General features: G+C 45.5%; 1 protein-coding gene across 5 annotated transcripts in view; it reads right to left on the minus strand.

Annotated features, from left to right (window-relative positions):
- Nucleotides 1-15,204, minus strand: part of VIT (vitrin) — a 118,252-nt gene that overhangs the window by 2,697 nt on the left and 100,351 nt on the right. For all 5 annotated transcript variants that reach the window (XM_003795692.2, XM_023516659.1, XM_003795693.2 and 2 more), the window contains 3 exons: nucleotides 9,290-9,393; nucleotides 4,863-5,089; nucleotides 1,845-2,358 (listed from right to left, as the gene is read on the minus strand). In XM_003795692.2, coding sequence (XP_003795740.2) covers nucleotides 1,845-2,358; nucleotides 4,863-5,089; nucleotides 9,290-9,393 — 845 coding nt within the window. The remainder of the gene's footprint in view (nucleotides 1-1,844; nucleotides 2,359-4,862; nucleotides 5,090-9,289; nucleotides 9,394-15,204) is intronic.

The raw sequence follows: 15,204 nt of genomic DNA on the forward strand, positions 1-15,204 counted from the left end.
CTGACTCATTAAGGCTTAGTTTTAGGAAGGAATTAAGGCAGCTTTTAAGAATACAGAAAACCCTGCAATTTAACCCATGGTAAATGCAGGCTGAGAAGGAGAAAACAACGAAGTGCGGCAGTGAGTGAATTCTGCACGCTAGCACCTGCTTAATAGGCTTTTGGTGTTCACTGACCACTGGTTTACTTTTATGATTATTACTGTTATTATCACCTGGGGTTTTCTTCTAGTTGATTTTTTTGGGTCTTATTTTATGGCACTTTCAGAATAATGATTATACATAGGTTCTGCAATGAAAGCACAAATGTGACTGATTTTCTGAACATGTACAAAAACATTTTGCTCATTTTGTATATGTTAAACTTTCTATTGCTCTCTTAAGAATTTTTATCTGGAATTATCTCCTAACATATATGTATATGTTTTGAGACAGTGTCTTGCTCTGTCACCTGGGTTACGGCACAGTGGTGTCATCATGGTTCACTACAAACTCCAACTCCTAAACTCCTGGGCTTAAGTGATCCTCTTGCTGCAGGCACCTATGTAGCTGAGACTAGAAGAGAGTACCGTCACACCTGACTCATGTTTATTTATTTATTTACAAAAGAGGTTTTTGTCATGATGCTGGGGCTGGTCTTGAACCCCTCGCTTCAAACTATACTCCCAAGTACTAGGATAACAGGCAGGAGTTACTGAGACTGGACATCTTTAAATACTTTGACTCAAAATTTCTTTGAAGTTTCCCTAAAACCCCCAACATCTAGTCAAAAGTTGTTCGCCAAAACAATGTTTCATTAAGTTGCTCACAAAAACAGTATGTTTCATTAAAAACACAATTTTTCTTGGTTTTTTTTTTTTTTTGAGACAGAGTCTTACTATGTTGCTCTCAGTAGAGTGCTGTAGCATCTCAGCTCACAGCAACCTCCAACTCTTGGGCTTAAGTGATTGATTCTCTTGCCTCAGCCTCCCAAGTAGCTGGGACTATGTGCCCGCCACAACGCCCAGCTATATTTTTGTTGCAGTTGTCATTGCTGTTTAGCTGGTCCAGGCCGGGTTTGAACCCTCCACCCTCTGTGGCTGGTGCCATAACCTCTGTGCTATGGGCACCCAGCCCAAACACTATTTTTCTTTAAAAGGTACTAACACAATTTGGTGGTCTGGGTACTAACACAATTTGGCAACTTCAGTAGAGATTTGGCATCTTTATTTTTATTGGTTTGTTTATTTATTTACTGAGACAGAGTCTCACTCCATTACGGAGGTTAGAGTGCCCTGGTGTCAGCCTAGCTCACCAGCAACCTCAAACTCTTGGGCACAACCAATGTGCCTGCCTCAGCCTCCTGAGTAGTTGGGACTACAGGCGCCACAATGCCGGGCTAATTTTCTAGTTTTAGTAGAGATGGGGTCTCACTCTTTCTCTGGCTGGTCTGGAACTCCTGAGCTCAAGCTATCCATCCACCTTGGCCTCCCAGAGGGCTAGGATTAAAGGCAGGTGCTACCAAGCCCAGCCCAGAGGTGGTATCTTTAAGAGCAATAAAGCAGTGATTCTAACCCCGTCTTTAACGTGGCACGCCAGGTGGGAAATGCCTGGGAGTGGGAGATGCAGTCAGCCACAGTCAGCCACAGTTAGCCACAGCCCTTGGGTTTGTCATGACACTTTGGAAACTCCCTCGTTGTCCCCTCCGTGTTCCCTCTTTGTACTCTAAGGGACCTGCAGTGTTTGTGCCCTGACACTCTCCTTGTGGTCTTGACATTTTATTAAGTTGTGGACCAAGCCTATATCCATACCGGCCCACCAAGCCCCAGGGAGACGCCGCAGCCCCCGCTGGCTGGCGGCCGCTTACCCTTGAGATGGGCGGCCAGGGCTGGTATCCGGACGTCGTCGTAGGACCTCCCGTCGGTGACGAGGATCATTAACTTCCTCTTGTTGGGCTTGGACTTCTTGAAAAGCTGCTCCAGGGCGTAGTTGATGGCCGCCCCGGTGCTCGTGCCGCCACTCCAGTACCCCACCCTCTTGATGGCGTTGAGGACGTCGGCCTTGCTGCTGTACCTGTCCAACCCGAACTCCAGCCGCTGCTCGTAGGTGTACTGCACGGCCCCGACGCGCGTGTCCGTGTCGGAAATCTCAAACTCTCTGCTGAGGTTGGCCACAAACTGCAGAACGGTGCGGAAGTTGCCTGTCCCCACGCTGCTGGAGCCGTCGATGACGAAGCCGATGTCCGCCGAGTTCAGGCAGGTTTTGCTGCAGGCCAGGCGCTCCGTGTCGCAGACCCGCTTCACCAGGGGCTGCAGGGTCTTGTGGAGGCCGAACCAGCTCTGCACGTGGAACGCGTAGAAGCCGTTGGTTCTGCACACAGCCTGGGAGACAGAGGCGAGGGTCCGCGCAGGTGGGGGCCAGGTGAAGAAGCAGCGGACTCCTGCTTCCTCCCCTCAGTTCACCCCGCCAGGCCCTCACAGAGGCGAAGACCCCTGGCTTGTCTCTGCACTCAGCCCTGCTCCCTCACTAGGTCTCAGTGACACCCGGGCACTCTAACCTCTGTGTGAGCTGACAGCTGGGCTGGAAGCAAACTCGTAGGAGACCGAAATTACTGATTTCAGCTTCATGTTTATGCCTCTCCAGGCCCCTTAACTCGCCAGTACTGACAGCCAGCCATGAGACTGTCATCCGCGGGCACCGGCGCAGGAGAGGATTAGAGAGACTGTGTTCTGATTGGGAAAACAGGAGATACACACGAGAAACAACAGAGAAATGTTTTCCAGAGCTGCCCTGTGCCTGGTGGGAAGGGGTCCCCTAGTTGCTAGATGACCACATGTGCCAGGGATCCCCTTAGACGCTCTTGGAAAGATGTTCTTGTTAAATCTCCGTCTGAACTTTACAAGGTGGAATGACAACCCTTGTCATGAAGGAACAAACCCAAGGCCAGCTGTGAAGGGACTTCTCTGAGTCCCTGAGACAGGAACACCAATCTGTCCACCTTCAAACCCCAAGCTCTGCCCTCCAGATAACCCTGCCTCCTCTGGCCCATGAATATTTATTTACCAGTGCCTAAGCTTGTTCCAGAAACAAATTAAGGCAGCTGCAAATAAACATTTAGCAAAGTGGCTGGTGTGTTCCTAGGATTGGGCTGGGGTCCCTAAGATGTGATGTTTCTTCCTCACCCTGCCTCTAGGTCACAGGGAATCAGGCTGACAACTACAGGTAGACTTGTGTAATTTAAAAAAAAAAAAAAATTTAAAGAAAGAGCTGGTTTAAAACTTTCCTAGGAAATATTTTTTAATTGATTTGTATAAACCTGACTGGAGTCCACAAAACTTTCCATGGGCTGGGTGGCATGTGAGATGAAGGCTGAGACCAAGCTGAATTCTGGCCAATGGATAGACAGGCAGGATTCCCACTAGGCAGTAAAGTCAGGGCAGGAGAGCACAGCGGCACTGGCTGTGGACAGAGGACCAGGTGACTGGTGCACAGGTGTGTGGAGGGGGTCACAGTAGCTGGGCCAGGAAGGTGGGTGGGGACCACCCTCCAGAGGGCCTCAAGAGCAATGGGGAACCAGGAAGGTTTGGAGAGAGAAGATAGATAAAAGAGAATCTGTGATGACCCACCCTCTGGGGTGGGGGTGAGGCCATTGATGCCGGGTCCAAGGGAAGAAAGTGGGGAAAATGATCAACTTGGCTTGTTATAGGGAGGATTTAAGGTTCTGCCAGGGCATCAGGTGGAGAAAAGTGAGTTGGCTGGGAATAGATGGGAGAGAACTCAAGAGATGAAGCTGAAGCTGTGGCCCTGGGAGAGAGCAAGACCTGGGAGGTCTACACAATGGACAAAAGCTGAGAGAAATGAAATTAGGGCTCCGTGCCTACGGCTCAAGCGGCTAAGGCGCCAGTCACATGCACCTAAGGTGGCAGGTTTGAATCCAGCCTGGGCCCACCAAACAACAATGATGGCTGCAACCAAAAAAAGCCCCAGGCGTTGTAGCGGGCGCCTGTGGTCCCAGCTACTTGGGAGGCAGAGGCAGGAGACTTGCTTGAGCCCAGGAGTTGGAGGTTGCTGTGAGCTGTAATGCCACAGCACTCTACCCAGGGAGACAGCTTGAGGCTCTGTCTCAAAAAAAAAAAAAAAAAAAAAAAAGAAATGAAATTAGAGTCATGTGGTATCTTGGACTTTCACGGAGCAGAAAGTAGTCAGCAGTCTGAGATGGGTAGGAAGTTGAGCAGTGTCGACTCTTAGCATGTGGAATGTTAAAGCTGAAAGGGCCTCAGGGCAATGCCCCCCAAGGCTGGCTGCCTACCTTTTCCGAGCTGGGGGCTCCTCTTTGGGAGAGGGCTCATGTGGAGTCCAAATTATAAAACACACAAAGCCCAGCGGCTTCAGTGGAGCGGGGGTGGGAGGCCTAGATCTCACTTGAGGTGTCCCCATCTCCTGCCAGGCATCTCCACGGAACCCAGGAAGAGCATGTGAAAACATGATCTCCCTGATCTGGTGGTTCAATCCCTCCTTTCTCTTGTTTATCAGGTTGATTAACCTGTGTATCTGTGAGAGAGTGTGTGTGCACGTGAGACAGTTTATGTACGCACACGTGGGCTCATACGCACGTGTGAAGGCTCCCTGGGCTGTAGCAGGAACAAGGGAGAGCCTCTAACTGAGACCTTGGTGGCAGACACTGCTCTCCCCTCCTCCCAAGCTGCTGGCCTCCCGTAGATGTGGGGTTTTGCTTTGAGAGGGTAGTTCCAAGTTCCAGATTTACCAGTCCCTCATTGGAAGCCCTACTTCTCAGAAGCAAGTTCATGCTTAACTACAGGAAGGAGTCTACCACCCGCCTTTAGCATGCAGGAAGTCCTCACAGGGTCCCTGGGCAGGTACATACCTTGTTCACAAAGTTGGGCTCTGGCATGTGCTGCTTCTCATTTTCAACAGCACCTTCAATGGTGATGAAGAAAATATTGATTCCTGACTCTCTTGCAAGTCTGGAAGCCTCCTCCACTTTGTCTGTGGGCCAGCCATCCACCATCACCACGGCCACGTTAGGAGCAGTGCCTCTGTTTCCGTTGGCTTTGGAAAAGAAGTTTTTGGTCACAAAGGAGATGGCCCGGCCTAGAAGAAGAAACAAGTCATGCTTGGAGTAATCATGCCAGTTATAAATATAGGAACAGATAGATCACAGCAGTACAAAGAAGTCCAGAAAAACACATTCATTCCCTTCCCTCCCCAGTTTATCTGTTTGTTTCTTGTTTTTAAACCACTTTATTTTTAGGTGTACAATGCAGTGGCTTTAATTATACTCACAATGTTAGGCAACCACTACCCATTTTGGTTTCATTTCAGACCTTTAATTTCTTTTTCCTGTTCTTTCCTCTTCTTTCTTTCTTTCTTTTTTTTTTTTTTTTTTTCTGAGACAGAGTCTCCCTTTGTTACCCTGGGTAGAGTGCTGTGGCATTGCAACCTCCAACTTTGGGGCTTAAGAGATTTCCAGGCCTCAAGTCAATGTAGAAATGTCTTCACCTGAAGTTTACATAATTCATATTGGAAAAAAATCTATTAAGAACCCTTTAGAACACAATTCAACTTTTATTTATTATTATTATTATTATTTTTGGAGACAGAGTCTCACTATGTCATGCTGGGTAGAGTGCCCTGGTGTCACAGTTCACAGCAACTTCAAACTCTTGGGCTTAATCGGTTCTCTTGTCTTAGCCTCCCAAGTAGCTGGGACTACAGGTGCCCACCACAATGTCTGGCTATTTTTTGTTGTAGTTGTCATTGTTGTTTAGCAGGCCTGGGCTGGATTGGAACCCATCAGCTCCTATATGTGTGGCTGGTACCCTAAGCACTGAGCTATGGGCACAGAGCCTTTTCTTTTTTTAAAAAAAGAGATGCGGGTGGCACCTGTGGCTCAAAAGGGTAGGGTGCCGGTCCCATATGCTGGAGGTGGAGGGTTCAAACCCAACCCTGGCCAAAAACTGCAATAAATAAAGCAAGAAAGAAAGAAAGAAAGAGATGCTCCAGGCTGGAGGCTGGACTATAGTACTAAGATCATAGTTCACTGTAGCCTTGAACTCCTGGCCTCAAATGATCCTCCCATCTCAGCCTCCAAAGTTGCTGGCATTAGAGGCATACACCAGTGAACTTGGCTCACAAGACTTTCACTTCTAATTGTCTCTTTCTTGAAGAAAGTTTTAGGGACAAGCAAGCGGGTGAGAAAGACTTTCATGGGAACAAAACGGCCCTTTCTCTGTCTGGGAGCAGGACCCATGTTAAACCCCTAAGCTGGCCTCATGTTGTTTCAGAGAGTATAGGCTGGCCTCAGCCTTGGGCTTATAGGAATTGATGGCTGTAGAGGGCTGTGTTCTGGGGTTAGTGCTCCAATTCCAGGCCAGAGGCATAGTCCCACTGGCCAGGGAAAAGCTGCACCACAGGAACTGAGAGACTGTGTTCTAGCATTAGCCATGCCACCTATGGGCTGTGTGGCCCTGAGTAGGTCATTTTAGTCCATGAACCTAGATTTTCAAGGCAGAAAATTGCTTTAACTGAGTGCAACAAAGCCTCCAGATGTGCCTTTCCCAAGTGTGTGTTTCATACTGTGAAGGGCCTCAGGAAATTTTCAGAGTCAAGTAGATGACCATTTGTCCCAGTTTTCCAGGACTTTCCCAGTCTCATCACTGAAAACCCCAGGTTCCAGAGCACAAACTGGGATGGCTGGTCACACAAGAGCTAGTATGGATGCTTACAGTAAGGCAGAGCTCATGACCTAAGCTCTGTGAACCCTGTGGGCATGGGGGATATACCCCCTGAAACTGTAAACAGTATTTTGTGTATATAAGTGTCTTTCTGGAGAGAAGGGCCATAGCTTTCATGAAATTCTCAAAGAAGTCCTCAATCTTAGTAAAGTTAAGAACCACCTTCTTTAGACTTTAGGACTAATATTATTACATTCAGTGCATTTCTGATTTGGGCCAGCATCCTGTCTCCACTGACTAATAGAATCTTATCTATCAAAAGGAAGCTTCAGATGGTTATATTCACAATTGTTGGAGAAATGTCTTGGCAAACCCATGTGAACTGGCTGCACAGAATCTGGTTGCTAAGGGAAAACTGGCTGCTGAGAACTGCTTTCATAGGCAAGCAATAAATTCCCTCAAGCGCCAAACTACTCAGCAGTTTTCTCTGGCCTACTATTAGGCCCCTGTAACCAGAACACAGGGAATCATAAGATCACCTTGACCCTACCTTACTTTAAATCTGGAGGCCATGGTGAGTTAGTGCTTGATACATGTTCCATTCACCTTCTAGGGGGTCTTGAAAGTGGAGGCTGGAAATCTGAAAACTACGTTTCCCAGGCTCCCTTGCAGCTAGGTTCCCAGCTTTGTTTTAGTTCTGTGAATTGATGCCTTGCATGAGAGGCAGAGGCTATACTTTTGTTTCTATTTTTGCAAGTATCTGTAGAACTTTTTACTTCTCTGGGGCACTGTCAGCAGGTGCTTGGGTCTGGTTGCTACTTTCAATGGTGTTGAGGTGGTAGGGTATGAAACATCCACTTTGTGGGAGTGAAATAGGCAGGTGGGACATGGTTCTGGAGCTGGCAGTTGCAGCAGAAACTTCCTAATTAGGGTGGCTTCCTGGCTGAAGCAAATTCCTGAAGAGGTTTCCATTGCAGAATTCGGGAAATGATTTCCTGATCTTGGAAGAGGTAGCAGTTCCCGTGGAGGGCTTAGTTCTTCAAGAAGACTTTAGAAGTCATCTCTGGGCTGGGCATAGTGGCTCAAGCCTATAATCCCAGCACTCTGGGAGGCTGAGGGCAGGTGGATCACCTTATCTCAGGAGTTCAAGACCAGCCTACTGTCTCGAGTAAGAGTGAGACCCTGTCTCTATTAGAAATAGAAAAATTAGCCAGGAATTATGGGGGCTGCCTATATTCCCAGCTACTCAGGAGGCTGAGGCAAGAGGATTGCTTGAGCCTAAGAGTTTGAGGTTGTTATAAGCTATGATGCCATGGCTCTCTATACAGGGTGACAGAGTGAAACTTGTCTCAGAAAAAAAAGACGTCATCTCTGAAAGCGCAGCCTAAAATTAGCTTCTTCAGCACCTTCAATAATTCTTAAAAGTATTTAATACCCTTAAATAAATCTCTTTCTACTGAAATCATTTGAATGGATTTTTTTCTCTGAATTTGACCCTGAACAATAAAGGCAGAGTTAGAACATGCCATCCACTTAAAAAAAAAAAGCATGCCCATTGGATAAAGACACCTCTCTAAGCCCATCCAGGAAACAGAGTGCCTTCTGAAGCTTTTCTCCACTGGAATTTCGATACTGTAAGCCTTATGTTGAAAAACCAGAAATCACCTCTCATGTTTGTGATGAAGGCAATTCTGATTCGGGGGGTGCAAAGCAGTGACTGAGCTACTGTTTATTTGGCCTTTCAAGGGTGAAAGGCTCCATGTTTGTCAGATACTAATGTTTTGGTCACTATGGAGATGTGCAAACTGAGATGAGGGGAAAATAATTAATCAGATTTACTGTAACTCCCAGGATGGTCCCCTGAGACAGCTCTGTTAACTGCATGGGCTCCAAACCAAATAACTGTGGCTCACATCTCCATTTCTTTGGGGCCTGATAAGAGGAGGCTGGCTGTCAGGGAACCTGAGAAGTGGACAATCAACCCATCCTCTCCCAGTGTCCTCAATACCAGGCTACTATTTATAACTGAAATCATTTGCATGGACTCTTTAACAGTCTTTGAGCTTGGGTAGAGTGGAACTGTTTCCTAACGCCCAATCACCTCTGTGTAAACATAAAGTGGAGTTTCTGGACCTGCCCCGGTGAGGATTAGACCTTGGACTTCTGGTGACTCCTCAAAAGCTCAGACATCATAGAAGACTCAGAAACAGAGTCTCTCTGGAAACAGAGAACAGACGCTTCTTTCCACAGTCATCACTACAACAGTAGTGTTCCCAAGGGGGCACTGAGGGGCTTCCTGAATAGAACTGGTCACAAAAATCTAATGTTAACAACTTGTAGACCAATCAGGAAATAGTCACAACAGCAGTCCTGCTTGTCCTGAAGACCACCGTCACCCGGGGGAACCAAGAGAGTGGGAACTCCACAGTATAAGCTTTTTGGGGACTCTTGTTCCCTGAAAGCCGCAATAATACTTTAGAAAAAAATACAGATATGAGTCATTTACCGATGAATTAGTACTCTATTTTTTCTCCTTCATTATAGAATGTTAGAAGACAACCAGGTAGAAGGAGATTCATGGGAGCAAAATAGAATTATTTGAATCTGGATCACATACCTGCATTAGAAAGCCCTCCTTTCTGGGTAATTTTCTCTATGGCTGTCTTCAGATCATGTGAATTCATGTGAGTCTTGAGGTTAAACTGGGTAGCAGGGTTGTCTCTGAAGAGTCAGAACAAGTAATAAAAAGTAGCTGAAAACTCATTACTTTTGGAGGAAGACAGAAATCACGGTTGATTCTTCTATATACAAATGGAAGGGAAGCTGCTTCAAAGCCGTGTGCTGTGGTTTGTGGACTAATGGCCTCCGCAGTGGGGGGGTGGGGGAAGCAGGCTGTCAGGACTCTGAGGACATGTGCTCTACTCTTGACGGTGCCATTTCCTAGCAGTGTGATCTTGGGAAGACACTTACCTTCTCTGGGCTTCAGTTTCCTCTAGATAAAAACCTCATCATAACATCCACATTGCTGATGAACAGGGCTACTGTCAAGCAGGACTTTGCAAATGTAAGGGTCCCATCTATGAAGGGCGGAGCATCCTGAGGCTGCCCCAGACCCTCCTCTCCAGGAAGAGAATCTTGACTGTTAGCTGGGTCACTCCCAGCACTGGAATTGCATGTGAATAGTGGTACCAAGGGGACTACCCCACCTTTGTCATCTTGCAGCTCCTGTGACTGGGAAAGACTATTCTCATCTCACCCAGAAGGGCAATATCTATTTTACTGAAAACTGAAAATAAATTAACTGGGCAGGAGTTGGAGTGAACTCAGTAGAGAAACACAAGGAGAATCCTCTAGAAATGAGTCTCCACGCAGCAGCTGAGTGGTGTAGGAGGGCAGGTGTATGCACTCACCCAGAGGAAGTGGGAGTGCCACCCAGGGTCAACCCTGCACCCCATCTTTACTTACTGATTCAGCCAGTCGGTCCCTACCCTGAGGTCCTGGCAATTCCTCTGTGTACACTCAGTCACTTCTAGTCCCTTCTTTGTATTTCTGTGGACACCCCAAAGCTCAGCCTCCATTGCTTCTGGCTGATTCTAACATTCTCCATGCTGTCCTCTGCAATGCCAGTCACATGCATATCTGCCAGAGGACTCTTCCTCATGTTCAGTCTCAGTTCTGACCACAAAGTTACTCGGCTCAAAAACCATCAGAAGTTCCCATTGTGAAGCTTGATATTTTGGCTGTCAACGCACCCATAATTCAATTCTAACTTATCTTGTTGGTGCTGTTCTCACTCCCTTCTTCTCTCTCCTTCCCCCTCTCCCTCTCTTTCTTTCTCCTTCTTTTTTACTGGATATCCTATATTCGAGTCAAAAGGAACTTCTGTTTTCCAGTTTTCTAGTTTTGTGCCTTTGCTCATTTCTACTTGCCTGGAAAGCCTAGATTGTGCCCACTCTCCAAGCTTCACTACCTGTCTCCCTAACCCCCAGCCCCAGCTGACAATCTCTCTGCCTGACTCAGCTTTCTCTAACCCACAAGCTCTTGCATAATGTGTGGCACCTCCAGGCACTCAATTAACAGTATTCATATTTCTTCATTCTATTTCTGTGCCTCTCTGCCTCTAAAGGCTGGTGTTCCCTAGGGATTGATTTGTCCTCTTAACATGTGCACTTCCCCGGGGATGTCATCAACTTGACCATTCAAAGTGCCAGCAGCTATACAGTGCAAGCTGCTGGCCTATCTCTTGAACCACAAATATGCCTAAAATAGCTTCCATATAGCTCCCCGCTAAAAGCACCTCACTCAGGTTTGATATTTCCAAACCTCAAGTTGTTTTATCTTCCCAGCCTGCTCTACCAACCACACATCTTCTCTTCTGTGATCCCCCTCCTGACTCATCGGGTTGTCCCAGGAACGTGTGATCGTGACACCTTCCTCATCAAATGCCGCATCCTGTCAGACCTGTCCCTTAAATCTCTCTTGAACTTCTCCCATTTTTTCCATCTCAAAGTTTGAATTTCCATCTTCTCTTTCCTGAACCGTTGCCACAGTTTCCCGCCTGGTCCTCCTGTACCCAGGAGTGGCCTTTGCAGCAGCTCTTTTATCCGACTGGCTCCAAGTGCTTCACAGAAGCAGATCAACTGAGGAAGAGTTACTGTGATAATGCCTTTTCCCAGGGGCCTAATTTGGGGTCCTTTTTCTTAAGAGGGCCCCCAAGTGTATAAGCTTCAGAGTCCCCAAAGTCTGAATCTCTCCCTCATGACCAAGGATTATAAACTTTTTCTAAACCTAAAAAAATGGATTGAAACAAACAAAAATAGTGCCTTAAAAATAGAAAATCATGAAATTGACACTGACAGTCCACCAAACATAACACTATATACACTTCATTAATTATAACATTTCTAACTTAGACAAATTTAACGACATTTGAAAATGATTTGTGGGCTAGATTTTTCTCCAATGTTCACGATTCCCTGAGTGTCTGATGATTGTCAAGAAATCATAGACAAATAATTTAAAAAGCAAAAATATAAAACTTCCTTTCAAAAGTCTTTATAGAAAAATGTACTTAAGGTGAAACTTGGTCATCTAGTCATTTTCCAGGTGTTCTTAATACACTGATCATCAAGCCACTCTCTTAACGTCGATCACTTTGTAGAGCCATTGTTGATTACCTGTCTCTTTCCCATACCACACATACAGCTGAGTCTGCTTATTTCTGATAGTTACGTTCTAGAAAGTTGCCAGGAGCACTGAACTGGCAAATACTGAGCCATTGTTCCCACTGGAAAAATAGGATTTGGTTCCTGTGAGCTTCTGGTTATGTTTTCATCAATAGAGATCAATATGTAACCTTATTTTTTTAATGTATGTTTCTCTTTGAAGAGGTCTAATTTAATATTTCGTACAAATAATGAATTATACGCAGTATTTCTGTATAATAAAACATTAGCTGAGAAAGGTTTAACATTTTGCTACCTTAGATAGTGTGATAATGAATTTCTTTAGCTTTTAGCCAGCAGTGCTGCCCACTATGCTTTTTGTTCTTGTTTTTATTGTTTTTTTTTAAATCAGTTATCATCTCCTGAATCTGTAAGTTTAGTCTCCTACCATAGCTTCATCATACCCTATGGAGGAGTAGACTCATGTACAGACTAGCAAATTTCCTCTCCTTTTTCTGAATGTACTAAATTACTGATTCACTAACATTGAGCTCCTGACCAGCAGCACTGTAACTTATGCCTCCATAAAGCTCACCGAACACACATTTTCTCTGTAAGCCACAACACAGCCTCCTTGTACTTGGGAACGTGAGACACCATTTCAGCACTGCATTTTGCGGGTCATTGTAAATAGTGAGATCACTAAGAGAAGCCAAAAAAAAAAAAAAAAAAAAAGAAAAGAGAGAGAGAGAGAGATAAAAATTTGGTACTGAAAAGACTATGAGAAGGGCACTTGAACCGTGCTGAAACAAAAAGGCAGTGTTGCCTAGTTTGACCTTAGCTGGGAGCCTGTGCATTATGCAACTCAAAAAAATCTTTTTCTATCTCTGCACATATCCAACCAAATAAGACTGTGAAAGTGACTTGAGTTACAAATTTGGGGTTACAAATTTAAATTTTAGGGAGCAAATTTGCGAATGCAAATGATCCATAAATCATGAGTATCCACTGTCAACTACTTGACAACAAGCTCTGTATCCTGGCTTCTGATCCCTAGTGCTTGACACTCAGGAAGTAATAACTAGATAATCATGGAATAAATAAGCAAATGAAAGAAGCAAGCTCAGATGTCCTCTCCTTGCTTGGTTCATCCTGGTGGAGTTGAACATGCTGCCTCTGAGCTCTAAGCTGATCACCCTCTGCCTCTGTTACATGACAGATGTAGATGAAGCCATCTCTGCAGGAACACAGATGAGCCATTCATATGCCTAGTGAATAGCTGCTTTTAACTTAACTTGATGGCATTTCTTTTAAAAATACTGCCCCACTTCTCACATCATGAGGTCCGAAAGAACAGCCTCTCTATCTCGTTTATTTATTTATTTATTGCAATAGATTGAAAGGCTGGATCAGAGGACCTTTGAAACCTTTTCCAATTGCTAAAATTAAGGGAAAAGGCATGAAGCTCACCCACCAAGGGAATTAAAGGTAAACAATCAAACCATTTTGCTGAATTTTACATCATATTCCATGCAAATGATGTAATGCTTCGTGCATGGCAAACACTCAATAAATCTTTGTTAAACTGTACCCTAATTAAATTATAGGCGTGACTAACCATCAATCTGCAGTCTGAGGCAGGTTTGGGACCGAGGACACGGGTCCTTACGCCCTTTTTTAGGATATACAGGCTGACGGCCGGACACCACATCCTGGTTACTTTTCAGACACGGAGACTATTTTAAAAGTTCAAAGAGGTATGCCACTAATTTTTTATGTAAGCAATCTTTTCATTTGCAATTTTATGACAAGGTCTTACTAAAAGGAAGCAAAACCTTTCCCCCCCTCAGGAATATCAAAGATTTCCTTTGAAAATAAGAGAAGAAAATAAACAAAGAGATTGATAGATCTGGAGAAAATTTTATTTATCTTATGTTAGAAGAAGTAGGACTAATGAAGAGGGTTTATACAGGGCCAGAAATTGGCTGTGCATAAAGGGAGATTTCTGCACTGGGAAGCTACTGTCGACCAAGAAGAGCACCTGTCAGTGATGGGCCGCGGGACTTGTAGGAAGGGTTGAGGCTGGGGGCAGGATGTGAGACCCAGACCTCCTTCATGATAGAACTCACCCATGGAACTCATCTAACTACACTAGCGGCCAGGCACGGTGGCTCATGTCTGCACTCCTAACAGTCTAGGAGACTGAGGTGGGAGGCTCGCTTGAGCTCAGGAGTCTGAGACCAGCCTGAGCAAGAGCCAGGCCCTAGCTCTACTACAAATACAAAAACTAGCTGGGTTTTGTGGTAGGCACCTGTAGTCTCAGGAGCTACTCAGGAGGCTGAGGAAGGAGGATCCCTTGAAACCAGGAGTTTGAGGTTGCTGTGAGCTAGGCTGATGCCAGAGCACTGTAGCCTGGGTGGCAGAGTGAGATGCTGTCTCAGGGGAAAAGTAAATAAATTAAAACAAACAAACAAACAAACAAACAAAGCCATAGGTGACTAGGTGACCAGGCTGCTCCTGGAAAAAACCCCATAAGGTCTGGGAAATGTTTTCTTTTGAAATAGGAGATCCAGATGATTCTTATCCTTAGGAAGTTTGGAAGCTCTGGATTCTAGAGGCCTCCTGAGGCCCTTTTAATCCTAAAGCTCCCATTCTTTTAAGGTTCTAGAATCTACTATAATTCTGGAACTATCTCTAATTCTTTGAGTCACATAGGATATGCCTCTCAAAAGAATTTTTATGGCAGTAGAGAAATCTTAACTAATCATATTCTCTCCAGCAAGAACCTTTCAAAACTATTTCCTCTAACAAGGTATTACTTTAACATTACAATCAAATAACCTAACCAAATTCAGCCTTTTCATTTTCTTACTTGCTAAACTGTGATGCTTTAAGGACGCAGTCAGTGAGATGCATCTGCCTAAAGTCAGGAGGGTGCTCCAGGCAAATGCTGGTGCTGCAGGTTGGGCGGCACACCTGCTCTGGGAGGTTGGCTCAGGTTGAAAACCATCCTGCTCCCATCCTTTCAAACAGCTCTGAGCTCAGCCACAGCAGCTGAGCCAGGGGTACAGTGGCCAGTGCCATCCTGCTGAGGGACTTTGTACATCTAGCCTTTGACGAAAGGACACTGGTCTTTCGCACATTTCTTAGCATCAGAGAAGGGGGAGTAGGCCAGGATCTCACCATCACATTTTTATAAGGGTGTACCTCTGGAATTAGTAACAGTAGTTCCACCCATCCACCAAAAAGAGTAGAAAATTAACCTGCGTCATCCACTTCCTGCTGAGGGAAACGTGGACATGAGTCTGCTGATCTGAGAGTCATTCCTGAGCCACTGGTCACCAGCTGCTGCCCTGGGCAGTTCCCC

Source organism: Otolemur garnettii, unplaced genomic scaffold, assembly GCF_000181295.1.
Source record: "Otolemur garnettii isolate 467f Iridium unplaced genomic scaffold, OtoGar3 scaffold00095, whole genome shotgun sequence".
Classification (NCBI taxonomy): Eukaryota; Metazoa; Chordata; class Mammalia; order Primates; family Galagidae; genus Otolemur; species Otolemur garnettii.